The 20,643-nt window shown below is 32.3% G+C and overlaps 1 protein-coding gene across 2 annotated transcripts; it reads right to left on the bottom strand.

Moving 5' to 3' along the window:
- Window positions 1-3,589: 3,589 nt before the first annotated feature.
- Window positions 3,590-19,152, bottom strand: LOC132760489 (phenylalanine-4-hydroxylase-like). 2 transcript variants are annotated; one of them, XM_060752467.1, is made up of 13 exons: window positions 18,891-19,151; window positions 16,322-16,459; window positions 14,129-14,306; window positions 13,611-13,640; window positions 9,565-9,721; window positions 9,210-9,260; window positions 8,708-8,853; window positions 8,144-8,279; window positions 7,435-7,561; window positions 6,941-7,036; window positions 5,807-5,940; window positions 5,046-5,161; window positions 3,590-4,737 (listed from the first exon to the last, which is right to left on the bottom strand). In XM_060752467.1, the coding sequence occupies exons 1-13, from the start codon at window positions 18,942-18,944 to the stop codon at window positions 4,688-4,690; spliced, it is 1,413 nt and encodes a 470-aa protein (XP_060608450.1). In that variant the 5' UTR covers window positions 18,945-19,151; the 3' UTR covers window positions 3,590-4,687. The 2 variants fall into 2 exon arrangements, with proteins under 2 accessions (XP_060608450.1, XP_060608451.1); XM_060752468.1 differs by lacking the exon at window positions 13,611-13,640 and having other exon boundaries at window positions 18,891-19,152.
- Window positions 19,153-20,643: the final 1,491 nt, after the last annotated feature.

Raw genomic sequence — 20,643 nt, forward strand, 5'->3', positions numbered from 1 at the left:
TTAACGAAATTTCTTAGACTTTATATACTTACAGGACTAATCGCCGGTCAAAAAATAACGATCATTTTATGCGGGCCTCATGCTATTATGAGACTTATATTGCTGTGAATAATATCCTCTGAAACATCACAATCTAATTATCATTCCATTTTTTTTTTCTTTTCTTTTTTTTAAATATGTAGCGTTCATTTTACAATGGCTACCTGGGGATGATATCAATTCTCGTAAGAATGTTCCCTAAACTGCGTTTTGTCTAACAACTCTAAATGACATTTTTATTAAGTTGTGATTTAATTGTTGATGTTATACAAAATTTAAAAAGGATCAGCCTTTTGCTAAAATTTCATAACAATTCGTCTGTGAAAAACGGGAAAATATGCTCGCGCATGTTGGCCACTGTGTCAGTCAGGTGTCTAACATTATTATTTTATTGCTATTGATATTATTGGATTTTATAAAAAGTTAAATTTATTAAAATGAAGAAAAATTAAGAATACTTTCAAGTTTCATGCTATAAACCTAACCTGTATATGGAATATGTTAGTTCTTTTTCATTTTTTAATGTATTTTGCACTTTATATGAAAAAGAAGTCGCGAACCTTTATAAAAGAAAATACATTGGGCGGTTTAATGGCGAATACAATTATTAATTGACCTAGAAAATACAAATAATTCTCTAACAAAGTTCAATTTGAGATTGTTTTATACAGACCTTATGTTAAGTTATCTTGTGTGAATATTATGTTAACATATGCGGAATTTCTATGATTGTTCTAAGTTGCGAATAAAATCGTTCGATATGCATGAATATGCTGTGATACCTTCTTCGGTGTTTTTTTCTATTTTGATTTAAATTGAAGAAATTATTTTATTAATTCAAAGTACCATTACTTAGACCGTATTGAAAGTAAACTGTACAAAAGAAATTTTGAATATTATTGTTTAAATTTTAAATGTAGGTATATTGTGTACAAGTAAAGTAAAATTCTTATAGTGCAATGTTTACCTTGTTACAACTTCCGGTGCCATCGAGCGAGGTGTGCCAACTCTATCATTTTTCTTGTCATATTGATCATAGATATAACTGGTACCTAAGTCGGCAATTTTAACCACACCAAAGATATCCACCATAATATTGCTGCTCTTCAGATCCCTGTGCACTATGTTCACACCGTGCAAATAACCCAAACCTTTCACTAACTGCTTAGATATATAGCATATATGAGTAATATAAGATATATGTATATTATATGTATTTTAATCCATTAAATCTTGCGCAATAATTAAAAGCGGTGGTGTTTTGTCCACTCTGTAAAATAAAAGGTGTGGGGTTTTGTCCGCTCTGTAAAATTTAGGTGTGGGGTTTTGTCCACTCTATAATTTTGAGGTGTGGGGTTTTAACTGGTGGGGTTTTGTCCTTTTACTTTTCTAAAGGCAGACCTTTGAGCCATATATTGCTGTGAATAAAATCATCTAAACCGATATAATCAACTGTATAATTACATTTAATTTTAAGTATATAGCTTCATTTTAAAATAACTAACTGTGCATGACCTCAATATCTATATAAAAGTTCTCTAAAGTACGTTTACCTGTCACAATAAACTTACTTTCATTTATATAAAGTATCGAAATAATGTAAATCTCAGTTTGAGAAGGATGTTGTCTTCAGATGTTGCTTTTTAGTCGATTAACGGTTATAGAGAGAAAAGAAAGCAAATCGACGGTCCAAAAACGACCATGCCATGCGGAAATCTCTAGGATATATAGCTTGAGTAAGGGCTTTGGGTCTTATATTGTGTATAGAAGACCCTCCAAACTTGTATAAAATTGAATATGCATTGGAATCAGATAAATGGTGTTTAAATGGTTGGCTCCGAAAAATGGTGTTTTTATACAATTAATATACAGAAAAAACAAATCGCCGGAACAAAAAAAAACGACCATGCCAGACTGAAATCTCTTGGACATATCACTTGGGTTAGGGTTTTGGGCTTTATATTGTGCAAAGAACACCCTTAAATCGAATCTGCATTGGAATAAAAAAAAAATGGTGTTTTGATTGTTGGCTCTGGAAAAAACTGTATTGTCCGAAAATTTATACAATTTATGTACAGAAAGAACAAATCGTTCATGAAAAAAAAAAACGACCATGCCATGCGGAAATCTCCCGGACACATTTTTGGGTTAGAGCTTTGGGCTTTATATTGTGCAAAGAAGACCCTCCAAACTTGAACAAAATTGAATCAGACAAATGGTATTTTAACGTTTGGCACAAGAAAATGGTGTTGTTGGTTTTTTTTCTAAAATTTATACAATTTATATACAGAAAGAACAAATCGTCGGCCCAAAAATCGACAATTTTCCTCGGACCTCTTGCTTCTACTTTTTTAAGGTAGACCTTTGAGCCTGATATTGCTGTGAAGGAAATCATCTAAACCGATATAATCAACTTGATAATTACATTTATTTTTTAAGTATGTAGCTTCATTTTAAGTGTGCATGACCTCAATAATGGTTATAGAGAGAAAAAAGCAAATCGACGGTCCAGAAACGACAATGGCACGCGGAAATCTCTAGGACATATTGCTTGAGTTAGAGCTTTGGGCATTAAATTGTGCACATAAGACCTTCCAAACTTGAACAAAATTGAATCTGCATTTGAATCAGACAAATGGTGTTTAAACGGTTTACTCAGGAAAATGGTGTTTTATACAATTTAAACGACCATGCCACGCGGAAATTTCACGGACATATGCTTGGGTTAGGGCTTTGGGCTTAATAATTTGCAAAGAAGATCCTCTAAATGTGTCCTGAATCGTATCTGCATTTGAATCAGACAAATGGTATTTTAACGGTTGGCTCTGGAAAATGGAGTAATTTCTGAAAATTTATGTAATTTATATACAGAAAGAACAAATAGCAAGTCCAAAAAACGTCCATATTATGTTGAAATCTCCCGGACATATTTCTTGGGTTAGGGCTTTGGGCTTTGCAGTGTGCAACGAAGACCCTCCAAACTTGTACAAAATTGAATCTACAATGGAATCAGACAAATGGTGTTTAAAAGGTTGGCTCAAGAAAATGGTGTATTTTTCCGAAATTTTATACAATTTATATACAGAAAGAATTAACAAATCGCCGGTCCAGTAAGCGACAGTTTTACTTGGACTTTTTGCTTTTACTTTTCTTACGGTAGAGCTTTGAGACTTATATTGCTGTGAAGAAGATCATCTAAACGGATATAATCAATTTGACAATTATATTTTTAGTACATAACGTTCTTTTTACAATAACTAACTGTGCATGACCTCAATTCCTACCGAAATAATGAAAATCTGAGTTTTAGAAGGATGTTGTGTTTCTGATATTTGTTATGGGTAATAGGCTCGTATCCTGCTGGCGGGGGCCGATTCTAGCCCTGCGACCAAGATCAACCAGCACGTGTCTGCATGCACCATTCGCTATTCAGTCAGTAGTTACTTACATTTTTCCCTAAAGATGATGAATAGCTTTGTACAGATTGATATATAGTAAGGCATCTGTGGACAGTGCTATATATGTTTAATTAAAACAAACAGACAGAACATTCTGATAAAAACAAGCAATTTATTATTAATTTTGATGACATGTATATAGTTATATCTACAAATATATATTTTTATGTGTATATGAAAAAGCCGGTACAGTATCGAGCAACCGACATTTTGATAAAGATAAACAATTTATCTGATAACATGAAACACTTACTAGAATGTAGAAAAGCAATAAATGCACTACATACACCAATGATCAATTAGATGTAACAATACATGTTATTATAAAAAAAATTAAACCGTAGAAAAGTCAATATGACTGATTGAACTTTCTACATACTACTCGTCTTTTCTATTTTCATGGTTTTCATTTTGCAAAATAATAATTGTATAATGTAAATTACGAGTAAAATTTACTATTAAAATTTTGAAATTAAGCTTCAAACATTGTCGCCTGCCATTTAGTAAATTTTACTATATCAAAATTTTGAAATTAAGCATCGTATGTTATCGTCTACCAATATCCTTGTTTACACTTTAAGAAATTTGGTGATGTTAGATTTCTCTCAATTACTTATACGCGTAAGATGAAAAATTCCTATATCACAACGTTTAATTATGTTGAGTATACTCATTAGAACAAAAATGTTCAAAAAATGACATTAAATAAAATTACGAAATTACATAAAATAATACCACCAAAATTAAATTATAGAACATGTATGCATGGTTTAAATCATAAAAAACAAAGCCAAACCCTAATTTGCAAAATGCATCAGTATAAATATAAAGTATTGTACATTGTACTACAAATTTCCACAAAGTTAAAGCATGTTTCTTGAAGTTCATTAAATCCAATACATTACTCTGTTAAAAACACATTCTGACCTTGTCTAAAAAATTGTCACATTAAAATAAAACAACAACAGCATCAACACAATTCACACTGATAAAATTAATATTCTGGGTGGGTACACTCAAACAATCAAATCATTCCATCAAGCGAATAACGATTGAAAAAGTAGCAGATGAAGCAACGAAGGTGCAATCAAATCCAGTTCAAATATTTTCCCAATCTCCATCTATAGTCCATTCCCAATTTTCTCTTCGTCATAACTATATATAAGTATTGTCTAACAATGTGCATATATTTAGCTCTGGTGTAACTTTGTTAAGGCGTCTTCCAGGAGCATCATCTCAGCTGTTAAAGTAAACGATTGATAAATCTTTAAAGGCCCATTATGCCTCAGAAGCGAAAACGTTTTTACTTCTTTAGAAAGTACAAATATGAATTTTACAACATTAAAATACATGTAATGGTTTAAGAGCATGTTAGCTGAAGAAATTAGAGATAAATGTGAAATAAGTTTACCTTTAATTTTACACAGTCACCTTTACCCTCTGTACCTATTTATACTTATATAAAATTATAAGAAACTCTTTGATGCACTATGAAATAAAGAAGGAGAAAGAAGAAATAGACAGAAAAAATAAATAAAGTATACGAACATTTAATATTCTTTGCAAGATTGAGGATTTGTCCTGTATTCTCGAGGACCTCAACACTACGTGTGTAGGGGTTGTACGTGACCGAAAATGGGCGTGGGATAGTTGCTGCAAATTCTCTGTAAAAATGTAAAAGGCAAATTTGTCAAATCATCAAAATCAATTCCTTCATATTTTTATGGTCATACGAAATACTCCGAGTCACGTGAATTATATATGAAAATAAACTAAAAGCTCCCATATCATTCATGTATGTAGTACATTTGTATATGCTTTATGAGGCACAAAAAGCAGCTTTTGCTGTTGAATACAGATCCCAGAAATTTCACAAGTCACGCCCTGAAAGAGTTAATTTTTAAAGCTCAAAGTTGTTACATTTCACATTCGTGCAATTATACAAAGAAAAAAGTAAGCCCCTGTACAGCGGTCAATGAGCACCTCAGTCCTCAGTGGTTCCCCTAACGTACGGGTATTACAAAAAGCATAGTAAAGCTTTTTTACCAAAATTGAATTTTAAGAGTTAATCTAATGTGGTGCGAATGGACAAGCTTGTCCGTATTGCAAAATACGTCTGGTTGTTAAAATTGTGTAGGGTATTTAGATATCTTACCATATCTTCTGTTCATTTCTCAATAGACAATATTCCTGCAAAGCTTACGATAAAACTCATATCAAAAAATGCATTCCGGAAAGAAAATAAAACTAAACAGCTAAGAATGTAAAAAATCAATCAATCAATCAATCAATTAATCAATCAAACAAACCTCATTTTCTGTTTGGCCGACTCAAAGCTCTCGGCTATGAAGTACACGGGTTGGAACTCGGTGATCGGGTATTTTTGTTCCGCTGTCTTTACAGGCTCGAACGGTCGTGTTTCTGGTTTCTCCGTCAAACAGTACTGTAATATACATGTGTGATAAATTCATTCACAGCGTGTTGTGTACAATTCATTAAAAAAAAACACCATCCTAGTATTAGAAACACTTTAAAGTGGCTCGACACTGTCTTGACTTTTTTCATATACACATATGCATTTGTAGATATAATTATATATTCTTTTTTTGTTTTTGTTATTTTTGTTGTTGTTGTTGTTGTTGGTGGTGGTGTTGTTGTTGTTGTTACTGTTGACTTTTCTCGCACCCTGTCTAATAGTATCACAGAATTCTTCAAACTTCCCAATCAAGTCCAACAACCCTCGTACGTTACATAACAAAGTTTGAAACAAACTTTATTCTCGGGTGATATTAAAATGATCAATGACTGAATGTACACTGTACTTGAAACTGTTACAGTGCGATATGAATAAGACAATTCAGACTAGTATGATTATGTTTATACTAGTATGATTATGTTTATACAACTATAGATATTTCAATAAAACGATAATATTATAATGTTTTTTAAATCATAAGCGGACAAATGCATTGATCTTAAACGCTGGTATTAACTCTTCGAGAGTTTCCGGCCTGAATTATTGTAATACTCTCAATGCACCACTGCTTAAATTCATGAATTTGTTTAATGAAATTTCGTGGTGGAAAAAATACTTTCAAACAAAATTAACATAGTTATTTATATTTTGTTTGTATCAAAACTTAATTTTAATGGATGTTTGCAGGTCTAGTTTTTTTAATTAACTTGTTTAAACTCAGTCTTTGTTTTACTGCAAAATGAGAGTTATAACTTTAAGTGACGACCACTGGTAATTTAATTCATTATAGACTTAGATATATATTTAGATAGATAGACTGTAGAAGTGACTGTTCATACGTGATATAGTACATCGAACGCTTAAGGTTTAAAGCTGCACGCTCCAGATAACCAAGAATATTTCAACTTGACAAGAAAATAAAACTTGAGAAAAATGGAGTTGTTTAATAAGTAAATCATCACTATACCTGAAGTTCACCAAATGATGACAGCAAGCCGGCACCATAGGCTTTGATGTGACCTTCCTGTCTGCACAGTCCAAACTCTATAGTGAACCAGTAACACTGAAACAATCAACACTATTATAACAACTATTAACATTTGTTTATACCTGCGCTGCCTGTTATTGTTTTTTATACTTATTTATTCCATATTCGATATAAACCAAACAAATACAAGGTATTAACATATATATATAATGAACGGCAACGGATACCGGCTCTGTTGACAACCTTAATTTCATAGTGACATTTTCAATTTCTGTTCCATTTTAGTAGAATTTACACAAAGTGATCAGTATGTTATTGGCATGAACAAAAAGTATTGTTATTTTAAATCATTGTAGAACAAAATTAAGTATTGATTTAAATGTAAAAGAAAAAGGAAAATATTTATTTAAACAGACTTGAAGCATTAACAGACACACGTCTCAACTATATTTTCGTTAAATAGATCTAAATACCGTGGCCAGCTTCTGGATATACTCGTCAGGTGCCCCAAGTGACGCAAGACCAATTTCTTGTGAAAACTGTGCAAATGAAGGATCTGCAAACAATGGTACGTGTCCTAAAAGCTCATGACAGACATCTCTGAAATAATTCACTTTTAGTTAAAATATATGTATTTTCAAAATTTATGTGTAAAGGTTCATTTAACTTTGATTATTCATTTTTGAGCCCACTACTTTGACTATAAAGCAGTATAGAACTATTCATACCACTAGAAGAGAATGGTTGGTTTCAGTAGCTCTTGAACAACTGGGATTTGAAATATAAAAATCAACCACCATGCAATCGCTACCCATTTTCTTCTGCAAAACTTCCCTACTAATGCTGGGCGAGCCTCTCCCGTGTAACCTGTCCCGAGTCTGGGACGGCAAATAGTGAAAAGAGAGAAAAAAAACCCGCTCAGACAACAAAAAATACAGGGAGCATATTGGGGTCCCTGATTTTTATTATTAGTGCACTTTGATGTCAGTTACGTCTTTTCATAATTTAAGAATCTTAATGGGCAATATATCTTAATACTAGCTTATGAAATGGCGTAACATGTCCTATTTTTTCAAATAAAATACGAATGTCCTTTTATCAATCTAATAACATTAAAACCACATAGAATCTAGATCTACATATTAAGAAAATAATAATTGAAACAGATAGTGAAAAACTTACGGTTCCGGTGTGTACATAGGTTTAGACCCATGTCTGATATACTGGGTTGAGTGAAACACGCGGAACGCCAGGCCCGCCAGGAAGTCTCGTGACGAAAGTAGTCCGGCTACTGGGCGTAGTCTAAATCCCGTACAGTCTAAACGATGATAAATACAAAATAAAATAAAAAAAACTTAAGTGTATAACATGAAAAATCATATACGGACCAACCGTAATCCCAACCCCAATCCTTGAGGCAGTATGAGCGATAGCGGAGAAATGATTTTACTTTCCGCCTGATTTTGTTTAATGCCAAAATATTGAGGGACATGTCCAACTGTATTGCGGAGACGGGACAATTAGCGGTGATATTACCATATGCCTCCACAGGGCATATGCCTCATTTGGGGCTGATTACTGGTGTCCAAAAGACATAGCCCCCCGCTACGAAATACGAAAAGGGCATCTATGGGAGAGTTGACATTACAAAAGACTAGTGCATTGAAATAAGCATTGTTACCACATGTTCTGAGTAAAGAAAAGACAATGTTTTTGTTTTGTAATAATATTGCACTTTATGCATACCCTGAAGAAAGTTGGAGATATCCTCTAACTGCGGGATGTTGTCCTCACGGTACCCACAGTTGTCAATCAGCAGCGGAAACACGTGATTAAACTCTTTACACGCATGCATAGGGTACAGCTTTGTCAGTTCACGAAATATTGTCCCCCTGAAACGAACACAGCAAAATTAAATAGCGGACAGTGAAAGGTAAAGGTTATAGACTTTATTTTTGATTTTTGTAAACGTTTTTTTTCCTTTAGTTTAGCCCCAATCTCCTCAAGTGTTCTATAAAGTACCATTTACTTAGTCGACTGATATGTCGTGCCATTCACGTATCTTAGCATCCAGAGGGAAAAACACACAAAAAACCCATAAAAATCACAAATCTTCAACTTTTAATTTTCACCTCAGCTGTTTATATGTATGCCTATGCCTAATACAATGTTCTGACAGTTATCAAATCTAAATTAAATTAATGAACCATGAGCATTATTCCAGCAGAATACAGATAAAACATCTTACCATGTGTCTACCTCGGCCTTTGTATATGAAACTCTGGGGATCGGCGTACCACTGAAATAAATGTTTAATAATTTGATACAAAAATGTAGTTTCAAGTAGGCCTAATGTAATGCAGCCAATAGCGGCATAAATATTTGCAACGTAAGTGGAAAATATGAATCAATTTCAGAATCTAGGATTCAGAATTGTTATAAAAATATCCATTTGTGAAATTATCACTATCATTATCATCATCATAAATAATTTACAGATGACGCTTAGTAGCAAAAATAACTAACAAAAGAGAAAATTTTTTGCTAACAGTCATGTTTCACTGGAACACTCCATAACAAAATAAATAATTTGTGTCACTCACTGTTTATAATTGAAGGCGATGTCTGCGAACTCCTTCCGTCTGGCACGGTAGACCGGGTCGGTGAATCCTGGGTGATCCGAGTCCAGTTCTGATCCATAACTCAAAATTTGGTTAGCAAATCTGTCCAAATCGTTGATTTTACGGGGAAACCATGGAACTTTGCATAAAAGACATGAAATATCCATTTGAATTATTCAGTAGTTTAGAGCTCTAAGCATTAACTCTTCTGAAGGCACAGTCGTTTGTGATTTTATTATAAACTCATTCGATGAAAAACTTTAAACGTTTATCGGAAATAAGCATATTTTTAAGTGTTATTAATCTCGCTATATATGGCAAGAAAGGAGCAACATGTATATAAAGATGAACAGTAGACTGAATTGTTAGATATTCCCCTCTAAACACCCACTTGTGAAAGTACAAAATTGAAATAGTGTTGTACGTATGAGAGGAGTCTATATTCTTGGAACAGGTCGTGTGTGAGGTGAGCAATTTTCATAGAAACTAAATGTCGCCTCATACAAAGTATAAGTCTTACTAAAGTGCTTGTATTAAATTGCAATTTCCGATTAACAAACTACCTTTGTTGTAATAGTTGGGATTAATATCATGAGCCGTTAAAAATACGAGTTTTAGACAATTTGACTTTGTAATAATACGTGGAGTCTATATTTTTGGAACAGGCCGTGTGTAAGGTGAGCAATTTTCATAGAAACTAATTGTCGTCTCATACAAGTCTTACTCATTATTTAAAGTGCTTGTATTAAATTACAATTTCCGATGAACAAACTGCCTCTGTTGTTATATTTGTTATTAATATCATGAGCTGTTAAAAATATGAGTTTTAGACAATTTGACTTTGTAATTAGAAATATGACACGACTGTTAAAGACAATTTGATTTCGCAGTGCTCAACTAAATTATGTGGCATGATATTATGTACTTATACCTTAAGGTTAACATGTACTTACTCAACACTTCATATGAACGAACAGCTATGGATCTATTTTTTCTTCTCGGAGATTATAAATTACAATACATGTTGTTTACCAATTATAGCAACAAGACAATATATATATGTGTTATAATTTGAGAAAATATGATATGGAGAATGAAACAGAGAAGGTTATTGCGGTTATTCCCCTTTCTATAGTTGGGTTTTAAGCACAATTGCCGACTTTGGTAGGAATTAAAGCGATCAGGGATTGGGGCGGTGGAATCGTCATATGAATGATATTTGTATGTAAGCATGCATAAAGGTCATTGCGTTTCTTTACTTGTATATATTCAAGTTATAATCATATTTCAAATAGTTCAGATAATTAACAGAAATGGCGTATATCTTTTAGATAAAAGTACACTAACAAGCAAGATAAGCGTGTCAAGGTTGGTCTATTAGAAACAGATGAGACAGTAGTAAACACACGAAAAACATTCCATTTGTAGGTTAACCCTTAACCTGCTAGAACCGGAAGTGATTAGTCTTTGACTACAATATGTACAGCCAGTACAGGGCCTGGCTAGTCTGCACATTCGTGAAGTACACTCTAACTTGGTTACGATTGACCGGTGGGAACATTTCAACTTCATGAATTCCCGATTTCATCTTCGTGAAGTCACAATTTTGACTTCGTGAAGTCACGTTTTCAACATACAGAATTCATAAATTCACGAATTCGACTTCATGAATTCACGATTTCAACTTCACGAATTCACGATTTCAACTTCACGAATTCACGATTTCAACTTGATGAACTCACGATTTCATCTTTATGAATTATGATTTCAACTTCAGAAATTCAACTTCACGTATTCAGCTTCGTGAATTCATGAAGTTAAAATCGTGAATTCACGAACCTGAAATCAATAACCTGAATTCAATTATGAATTCGTGAAGTTGAAATGCCCCCGCCGGTCTTTTGTACTTGGTGGCTCATGTTTCGTATTGTGATAATTATACATGTATATGTATGTTATGATGATGGGTGTTGAGCCCAAGTCAGAAATAAAGTATATGTTCTGTTCTGTTCTGTTCTGTGAAATTCAAATCCAATGCAGTGCAATTCAATTTCACAAGTTCAGCAGGTTAAGGGTCTGGATATTTTAAAAGCGCAAAAAGGAATGTCGATGATTGTGAGGAAAAATAAAGATTGTATCGTGTATGTACATGTATATAATGATAAATACATAATTATGTAGTGCAGAGATAATTCAGTGTTCACGCCCATTACAAAGTAACAATAGAATCTATAAAGCAATGAAGGATGATAATTATTTATAACTTACTGTTACTTCCTGTTTTGAAAAAAAAAGATTAGGGCATAACTATAATAAATATATTAAACCGACAGAAATTACGTGAAACTCCCTGTTTTGAAAAAAATTAAAGGGCATGTACTATAATAAATATCAACGAATATTATTATGTGATCTTCAAAAGTAAATTAAAATTTGGAGTTTTTTTTCGTTATCCAATTCGCTCCACTAACATTTCATACACTGTTATCTCAATTTGTTTTGTCATATTTTATACGAAATTGAAGATATTGAATTTACTTAAAGAAAAAAGTCAAAACCAATTTTGAAGTTTAAAAAAAATCGGTAAGGTCAACTTTGCCCTGGCCTCTCTAAAAAAAATTTGCAATGTGTATATAAATACAGGACATTTGTTTATCAATGCACTCCTACATTTCTAGGTAAGAGCCATGATTAAAACGTTCCTTACACTATCTATAGTAATCTATAAATAAAGACACATCATACAATTATTCGATTTCTTGAGTCATTAAGATACTTGTCAATGAGTATTTTGTATCCGGGAAAGAGAAGACTTTTCTTTTGATGGTTTATATTTCATATATTGCGATCATTCATTTGCGGAATACTTCTGTCGCAAGCGGGCACCTGAGTAGAAAAACTGAATTCAGACCATAGCTGTTCAAAGCTTACGGCGGAAACCACTCGGCCACGCGATAGCCAGCTAGAGACAAAAAGTAGGTTAGAAACACAACACTCCATTATAAGTGATTTTTACATACAATGCGCCAATGAAAAAGAATATATCCTCCTTACCCCCTTTATATACATGCAAATATAATTTGAACTTCCGGTTTCCGAATTTTTGTACATGACAGTCAAAATTTATACAATCACCAAATTCTAAGAAGTAATTGCTAAAATACAAAATATAAGTGACAAATTCTTCTGAACCATCATTTCAAAACCACAAATAAAATTACCAGCATTGTAAATATTACTGTCAAACTTTAAAATCTTATATAAAATATTGCAAAATCCAAAGATGAAATTTTACCAAATTTCAAAAGATGATTGCCATAAAGCTATGTATATTTAATACTGTAAAAAGTTATCACCGTACAATCCAGGGTACATTTTGCCATTATCCAAAATATTATTTCCAAAATGTTTACATATTCAAATTTCAACCTGGATTACAGACTCAAATCGAAGGACCCGATTTCCAATATCTAACATAACCATTGATTGGCTAATAGTATGCCGGTGGTATTAGCAACATATACATGTTTATTATATACTTATAAATGATATATTGAGAAATATTGATAAATGCTGATAAAATATAATGCGTTTTTTCATTTTCCATATTTTCACTGTAAAAAAATATTTTTTCAATGCTGTGAAATATATTTCCGTATTTTACACTGGTGTTTTGCGGCGTTGCTGGACTACTTTCTTCTAAATTCAGCCAAAACACAAAGTTTTCTAAAAGAGGAAATCTTTCAAATTGTAATGTCAAAAAAGAGAAAAATGTATATAATAAACAGAAAATTCAAGTTTTTTTTCTATAAATACGGGATTTATTTTCATCTTGTGGTATAAAAATTGTGGCTATCGCTACACATGAAACATCTATTTTCATACCTCTCAATGAAAATAAATCTTGTATTTATTAGAAAAACATTAATATCCTCTATATTTTATAGATATAACAAAAACAGAAACGGCTTTGGCAATGAAAGATGATATATGATATGACACGTGACTCATGATGATCATTTATTTACCTTCGCTTTCACTGGCGGATAGCCGCTGAGCTAAAAGAGGAAAATGTACACTGATAACGAAAAACAACCCAAAAATGTAACGTTTTCTAAAACAAAAATACCTTATTAAATATCATCAGTGTTTTTAACAACCTTGACCGTTGCGTTGAGCACTTACTTATATAAATGTATTGCTCACGCAGTTAATAATTAACTTTACGACAATTTATATTCAGTGAGAAAAATATACACATTTAATAATATACCAAATTGGATTATATAATGAAACGAGGATATAAACCTTACTCTGTCGTTTGTAATATAAATCAAATAAACAAAAAACCAAGGACGTTTTGTAGATTTGAATTTGAACGAAATTTGCATAGATAATGTCAAATAAATACATGTATTCCTGCAAAAAAATACTTATAGGCAGTAAAGCATGCTTAATTTTGCTTTAATGACTTTTATACAAAGTATTTAAATGCTATTTCATTAGCATATCATAAATTTTGAGCTTTTATCTAGAATATACATACAAGAGCCTCGCTGATGTTTTCTGGTGAGCAATGTCACGTGACAATCGTTCCCTTTCAGGTCCTTCACGACATCGTGTAGACCACCTTTCTTATTGTCACAATCAGCATAAAACTCGTACTGTGATGTATTGCCCTTTGCAGGTCTTGACTCAATATGATACAGATTCACGTTGTGTGCCTTAAATAAATAAAAAAGGTAACATAAATAAAAAACCCAACTTAAATACCCATAAAGAGAGAATAACCATCAATGACATAATCAATTCTCATCGCTGAAAGTCCCAATCTTAATGCAAGAAATATACCAAGCAAATGAGCCGCGTCACGACAAAACCAACATAGTGCGTTTGCGACCAGCATGGATCCAGACCAGCCTGCGCATCCGCGCAGTCTGATCAGGATCCATGCTGTTCGCTTACAAGTAGAGAAACTTATAGTGAACAGCATGGATCCTGATCAGACTGCGCGGGTGCGCAGGCTGGTCTGGATCCATGCTGGTCGCAAACGCACTATGTTGGTTTTGTCATGACACGGCTCAAATTTATTCCATACCAAGCTGAATGTTTGGCTGAATTGTGTGATTGCTTTACTCTCAAGATTAACAATGAGCTTAAAATTAACTACATTTTAACTCGACATTATTTATCAATACCATATTAAATATGGTGCCAGCAGTCCATTCTAGCTTGACACTTTAACCAATATTGCACTGAATGTTGTGCTACCATTTCGTTTGGCTCGACATTTTCACTCGACATAATTTACTAATACCGCATCCCATTTCATTCTGGCTCGACATTTTAACTCGGCATTATTTACCAATATCGCACTGAATGTTGTGCTACCATTTCGTTCTGGCTCGACAGTTTAACTCGGCATTATTTATCAATATCGCACTGCATGTGCTACCATTTCATTCTAGCTCTACAATATTTACCAATATCGCACTGAATGTTGTGCTACCGTTTCGTTTCGGCTCGACATTTTCACTCGATATTTTAACCGATACCGCACTGAATGTTGTGCTACCATTTCATTCTGGCTCGACAGTCTAACTCGGCATTATTTATCAATATCGCACTTAATGTTGTGCTACCATTTCATTCCAGCCTTAATGGTTTAATTATGACCCCAAAACATTCATATAAATATTTGTTCATTTATATTTCATGTATATTTCTGATAGATGTATTTTATATTCATGTCTGTACGGCGTTTCATCATGGAGTGACTGAAACAATTCGCAAATGTCAGTTACAGTTGTGTGTACATGGTAACGTAAAACTAGCTTGAAATAAGCAATGTAATAAATGTATCAAGCGTGTCTTAATTAAATAATAAATCATACGCAGTTTATGTATACATATATCGTTGTATTCTCGCGTTTCACAAGTTATAAACAAGCAAAATAAAAACAGAATATAAACTCGCTTGAGATAAGTGCAGCAAAAAATTCTGCAATATTAAAACTTTATAGCCGGGCGTTTTCAAATTTATACAAATCCATTTGCACGTGCCCCTCCCTGAATTTTAAATCCATATTAAGCGTGCATCTGGTGCCCTGCTAGTCAAAATATTTCGATGCTCCAAAGCTAGATTCTAAGATATGTATGTTCTGCTTTTAGAGGGGAGATATTTCCCATAATATCTCAACACGTAGTACAACTAGTTGGGCAAGGGACCTCTAAATTGTCATAAAAGATTCTTATTTGTTTTGGGATAACGACGTTTTTATCATTCTTGGAATGCAAAAGAAATGCTGCTGTTGTTTTTTCTTTCTTTAAGAAACCGAGAAGTAAGTAAGGTCTAGTGGCCTAATGTAACTATATGCCATTGACGGACGGGCAGTCGCACAATAGTGAAGTACAGCTTGAACCTTTACAAATGATGAAATTATGGCTTGTTCGCTAAGACTGTGTCGTACACTTAATTGTATACATAAAATGTTTGAAAGAGTATCATGTTGACTTAAAAAAAGTAAATATTTATAAGGTATACAATAGCGTAAATGCATGTATATAATTACATGTATACCTCAATTCTATATGAGCCCTTGCCAATTTCACCAGCATAAAAACTGTCAATTTTTCGATTGTTTTTTCTTATTTAACTATATACATGTGAATATTTCTTAATGAAAAGGAAAGAAAATAAGGTACATTGAAAAAAGAAAAAAAAGAAAATATCAATTACCTCAAACACCTTTAAAGCTTCTGCGAGAGCACCAATTTTTTCTGGTAGGGTAAAAAGAATGCTCGAACTGCCTTCCTTGTCGTCATAATCTTCTACATAGTTGTGATGGGGAAGTCGGTTCTTATCGTGACCATGAGTCTGTAGATGAATAATATTTCCTTTTAAATATTCATTCATTCATTCATTCATTCATTCATTCATTCATTCATCATCAATACCGCAGAAAACTATAGTTGTAAATTCCAAAACAAAATTACTTCGTGGACGGGTGCCTTATTTCGTTACCTTTTTAAAATTTTGCCGTAAAGGACTGACAATGAAAAAAAATATATAAGTCGTCTTATTAGCTATAAACGAATGGTTGCGGTGCCAGCTTATACAACCTTAACATAGCTGTTTTGTTCTTATATAATTTATGTACAGACTTAATTTGACTCGAAAAATGCGGAAATGTGCGTGAATTTAGCCGGTCATCGTGTGGAGACCAGACTGTGAACGGTCAAATGTATGTAAGTACTGTCAGTATGTCAGTAAATGTCGGTGAAGTTTAACTACATGTATAAACATACAAGTTACTGAACGAAGTTATACTAAATAATTTTACAGTTGCATAAACTTTACAAGTATAATGTTGCATCATTTTACTAACATAAAATAATGTCATCGGTTTTAAACATGTGTCAATACAATACATACATGTATATGAAATGATATATATTTTTTGTTGTTTTTTTGTGTTTTTTTTCAAACGTGGTTTGTTATTATCGAGAATTTCTCACGTTATACATGTACGATCTGGGTCTATTAACGAAAGTTTATATTAAGGAAGACCCGTTTTAATTGCTAATATTTAAGCTCATTGAACTGCTAAGATCTGTGAATCACAAGACATTGACAAATTTGGTGATCTCTATCTAATGTGCTCTTAAAATCTGAGAAAGTATGTTTCGAGAAAATGACTATTTGCCGATTGTTGATTGTTTGCCAACATTTACCCTCAGTAACTTAAATGATATTTATACTTATATTCATATTTATTTGATCATTTTTTTTTGTAGTCAAAATGTATCAAATTAACTATTACGTATATATATTAGACATTCAAGGTTCGTAAAATATTTTTTTAAGGAAGTAGCCCTACATCGCGTGGTACTAGACACAACATAAAATGGCACAGATTTCCAGACTATTTTTTTCCTGGGATTTGAAAATTATTTTATGGTTCGATAATTGTTGTCCAACTTTGTGTCATCAATTATAATCTGTTCCTACAAATGTTTTCTATATGAAAGCGTATTTGAGGTTTTTGGTTAATCATTTAATTATATCATAATTTATTCTTAGACAAAAAGACGTCTGGCTCTGTCAGATATTATCAATCAAAGTAACTCAATTAACAAGGAGGAACATATATCGTGATAATAGTAAAATATAAATTCCGTTGCCTATTATGTTATTCCATTTGTATTGTATCTGCATTCACATGTATGTATATGTTTCTCTTTTGGCTTTAAAATCCATTTACTGTTAAGTTTGACATGCAACACCTAAATAAGATTTCACTTCCGAAAACTTTTGAAAAACAATTACCATATCAAAAGAGTAGTTTGTTTTAATGTCGATGACGTTTCGGTCTTTATCTATTTTTCAAAGATTATTTATTATTGTTTATTGATTATTGAATAATAAATAAATAAATATAAAAGATTAGACAACTCCTAAAAATAAGTTCCCGACAACGTCTGGAAACAATGGTCATACTGAAAAAGCAGCTCAAATCTTACCCAACTAAGAATAAGTATATCTTGATTACTTATAATAATAGTACACACGTCTTACGCCTTAATTGATTCTAACAGACTCTGTTAGTAATTTTATCCATGAAAATTGTCTAAACATCCTCAAGGTTGGTATCATTTAACCCTCAACCTACTTAATATGTATAATGGATTTGCCCAGGTTTGATTTTGGAATAGTCCATTCTAAGTGATTTTCTAATGTCAGGCCAACTGACCTGGCTCTATATAAGTGACAAAAAATAATCACTGGTAACCAGTATTGCATCATGGAAAAATCATAATGTTGGAGTTATTTATATGATTTCTTACTGGAAATATTTATGCTAAATTTAAACAATTAATTACATGTACACATATGCATAACCGACAAGCACAATTAAAATATAATCTCAGTAGTTTTCAAGATAAGTAAAAGCAAAAAAGAAACAATCAAGACATGATATACATATATCAACATGTAAGTTATCATTTTTATAATAAATGTAAATGATAAGAACACGCACGTATATCCCAGCTATTTTTAATACCAAATTAGGTCTTATTATGTTTTATTTAGTTTATAAATACACAAACGGCTGTCTCGTATTGAGATCTGTCTTTCAATTTAAATGTTATAGACACTTAAACCATGTACATTTTGTATATTATTTCTACAGAGGCATTATTATGTGTATCATTCAATCTTTTTGAATCCTATCCAAATTACAATCGGCTTTGAAAAAATAATACCAAACTTAACTTAGCTAAAAAAACAACATGAAACAGCTTACCCCATTCGCTACATCAACTTTTGCTCTTTTCGCAGGTGTTATTCCAGCGTCCATCCTTATTTGGATCAATTAAATATCTAGAGAAAATAAATTTGTTTCAGAAAAGATATTGCTTGTTTATTTTAATGCGAACTTCTTAATTCAGGATCCGACTTGACCTTCACCAATAAATAAACATTAAATCGGATTGGTTGAATTTGTCACACCTCCCGATTTCGCGTATAGCCTGTTTCAAAAAAAGATGCTACAATATATGCTGAATCCTGATGAAAACAATATCATGAATATGGTTTATAACACAAAACATTCGGATTATAAAAAGACTTACATGAAGTATAAACTAGAACAGGGAAAGATAAGCTAGAATAACTCTAATCTGATGTCATATCTCAGTCAAATAAGGTCATATCTTATCGCCAGATCATGATGGCTTCTCACATATAAATCTTTGACATCACATATATAGCAACTTAGCAAGGAGCAGGACATTAAGTGTGGACCAACACTGATTAAAAAACAAACAAACAACAACAACAACGATAATAGAATGACTTTTGGTTTAAAAATTACATGGCAATGATAAAATTACAAGTAACAAAATTGCACGGATTGAACAAGAATCTTAATTCCGTTTCCGTAATTCGCAAATTGTATGTAAAAGCTTGAAGATATAAATATTCGCATCAATGTCACTGGATGAGAAAATGTGCAGTCTGACCGGGCTCGAACCACGATCATTCAGAATACCATTCCGCGGTTTCTACCGACTGAGCTTTCTGGCCGCTTATACGTACACCTTCTTCCCTACTTAGAGAACATTTCTATATGTGTAAAAAGTAAAATACAAATCATTTTCGCCTCATGACAGCTTTATTACATAATGTATACCCAATTTTAAACTTTCGAAAAATAATATTTTTTTTAATTTTAAGTATCATTCAACTATATGTTTTATCTATTTATCTAAATTCAAGTTTTGTGCAGTAAATACAAGATTTATTTTATTCGAGAGATAGAGAAATAGATATTTCACAAGTAGCGGTAGCTACAAATGAATATGATAATTTTCATACCACGAGATGAAAAGCAATCCCTTATTTATATGAAAGCGTGAATTTTCTGTTTATTACATATTTCCTTTTCTTTTTTGACCTTAAGATCTTAAAACTTCCCCTCTAATTTTGTGTATTGGCTGAATTTAGATGAAAGTTTTCCGGCAAAACACTAGTGAAAATACGGAAAATATATTTCACTGCCGTGAAAAATATCATTTTTACAGTGAAAATACGGAAAATGAAAAAATGTATTTTATATCAACAACATTTCTCAATATTTTATTTATTATAAGAAAATAATTAATTAATCTTTTTATTATTTGAAATCGCATTTAGTCTTTATATCATTTTCATTCCATATTTGAGCGCAAAGACTCAAGTGTGTGCTCAAATATGAAAGCCATTGGTCTATATTACTATGATACAGATTATTATGCTTATACATCGATAACCCTTGATTGCCTTATTATACAATAATACTTATAAAAATATCAGATTTTTGTTGTTGATTTTATAGACAATATGTGATGCATATTTATTTACTCAAACGGTTTGGCAGTTGGCACGAGAGCAAAGGTCTAAAATTTCCGCTATCTCCGTGACACCATAAATTTTCAATATTTTATTTTTTTCTTCTTTTAGAATCTACTCAAACCATTTTATGATTTAAAGCTGCATGCCTCCAGATAAGCTAAAAT

Source organism: Ruditapes philippinarum, unplaced genomic scaffold (genome assembly GCF_026571515.1).
Source record: "Ruditapes philippinarum isolate M1 unplaced genomic scaffold, ASM2657151v2 ctg250_1_1_1_1, whole genome shotgun sequence".
In the NCBI taxonomy this organism is placed as follows: domain Eukaryota; kingdom Metazoa; phylum Mollusca; class Bivalvia; order Venerida; family Veneridae; genus Ruditapes; species Ruditapes philippinarum.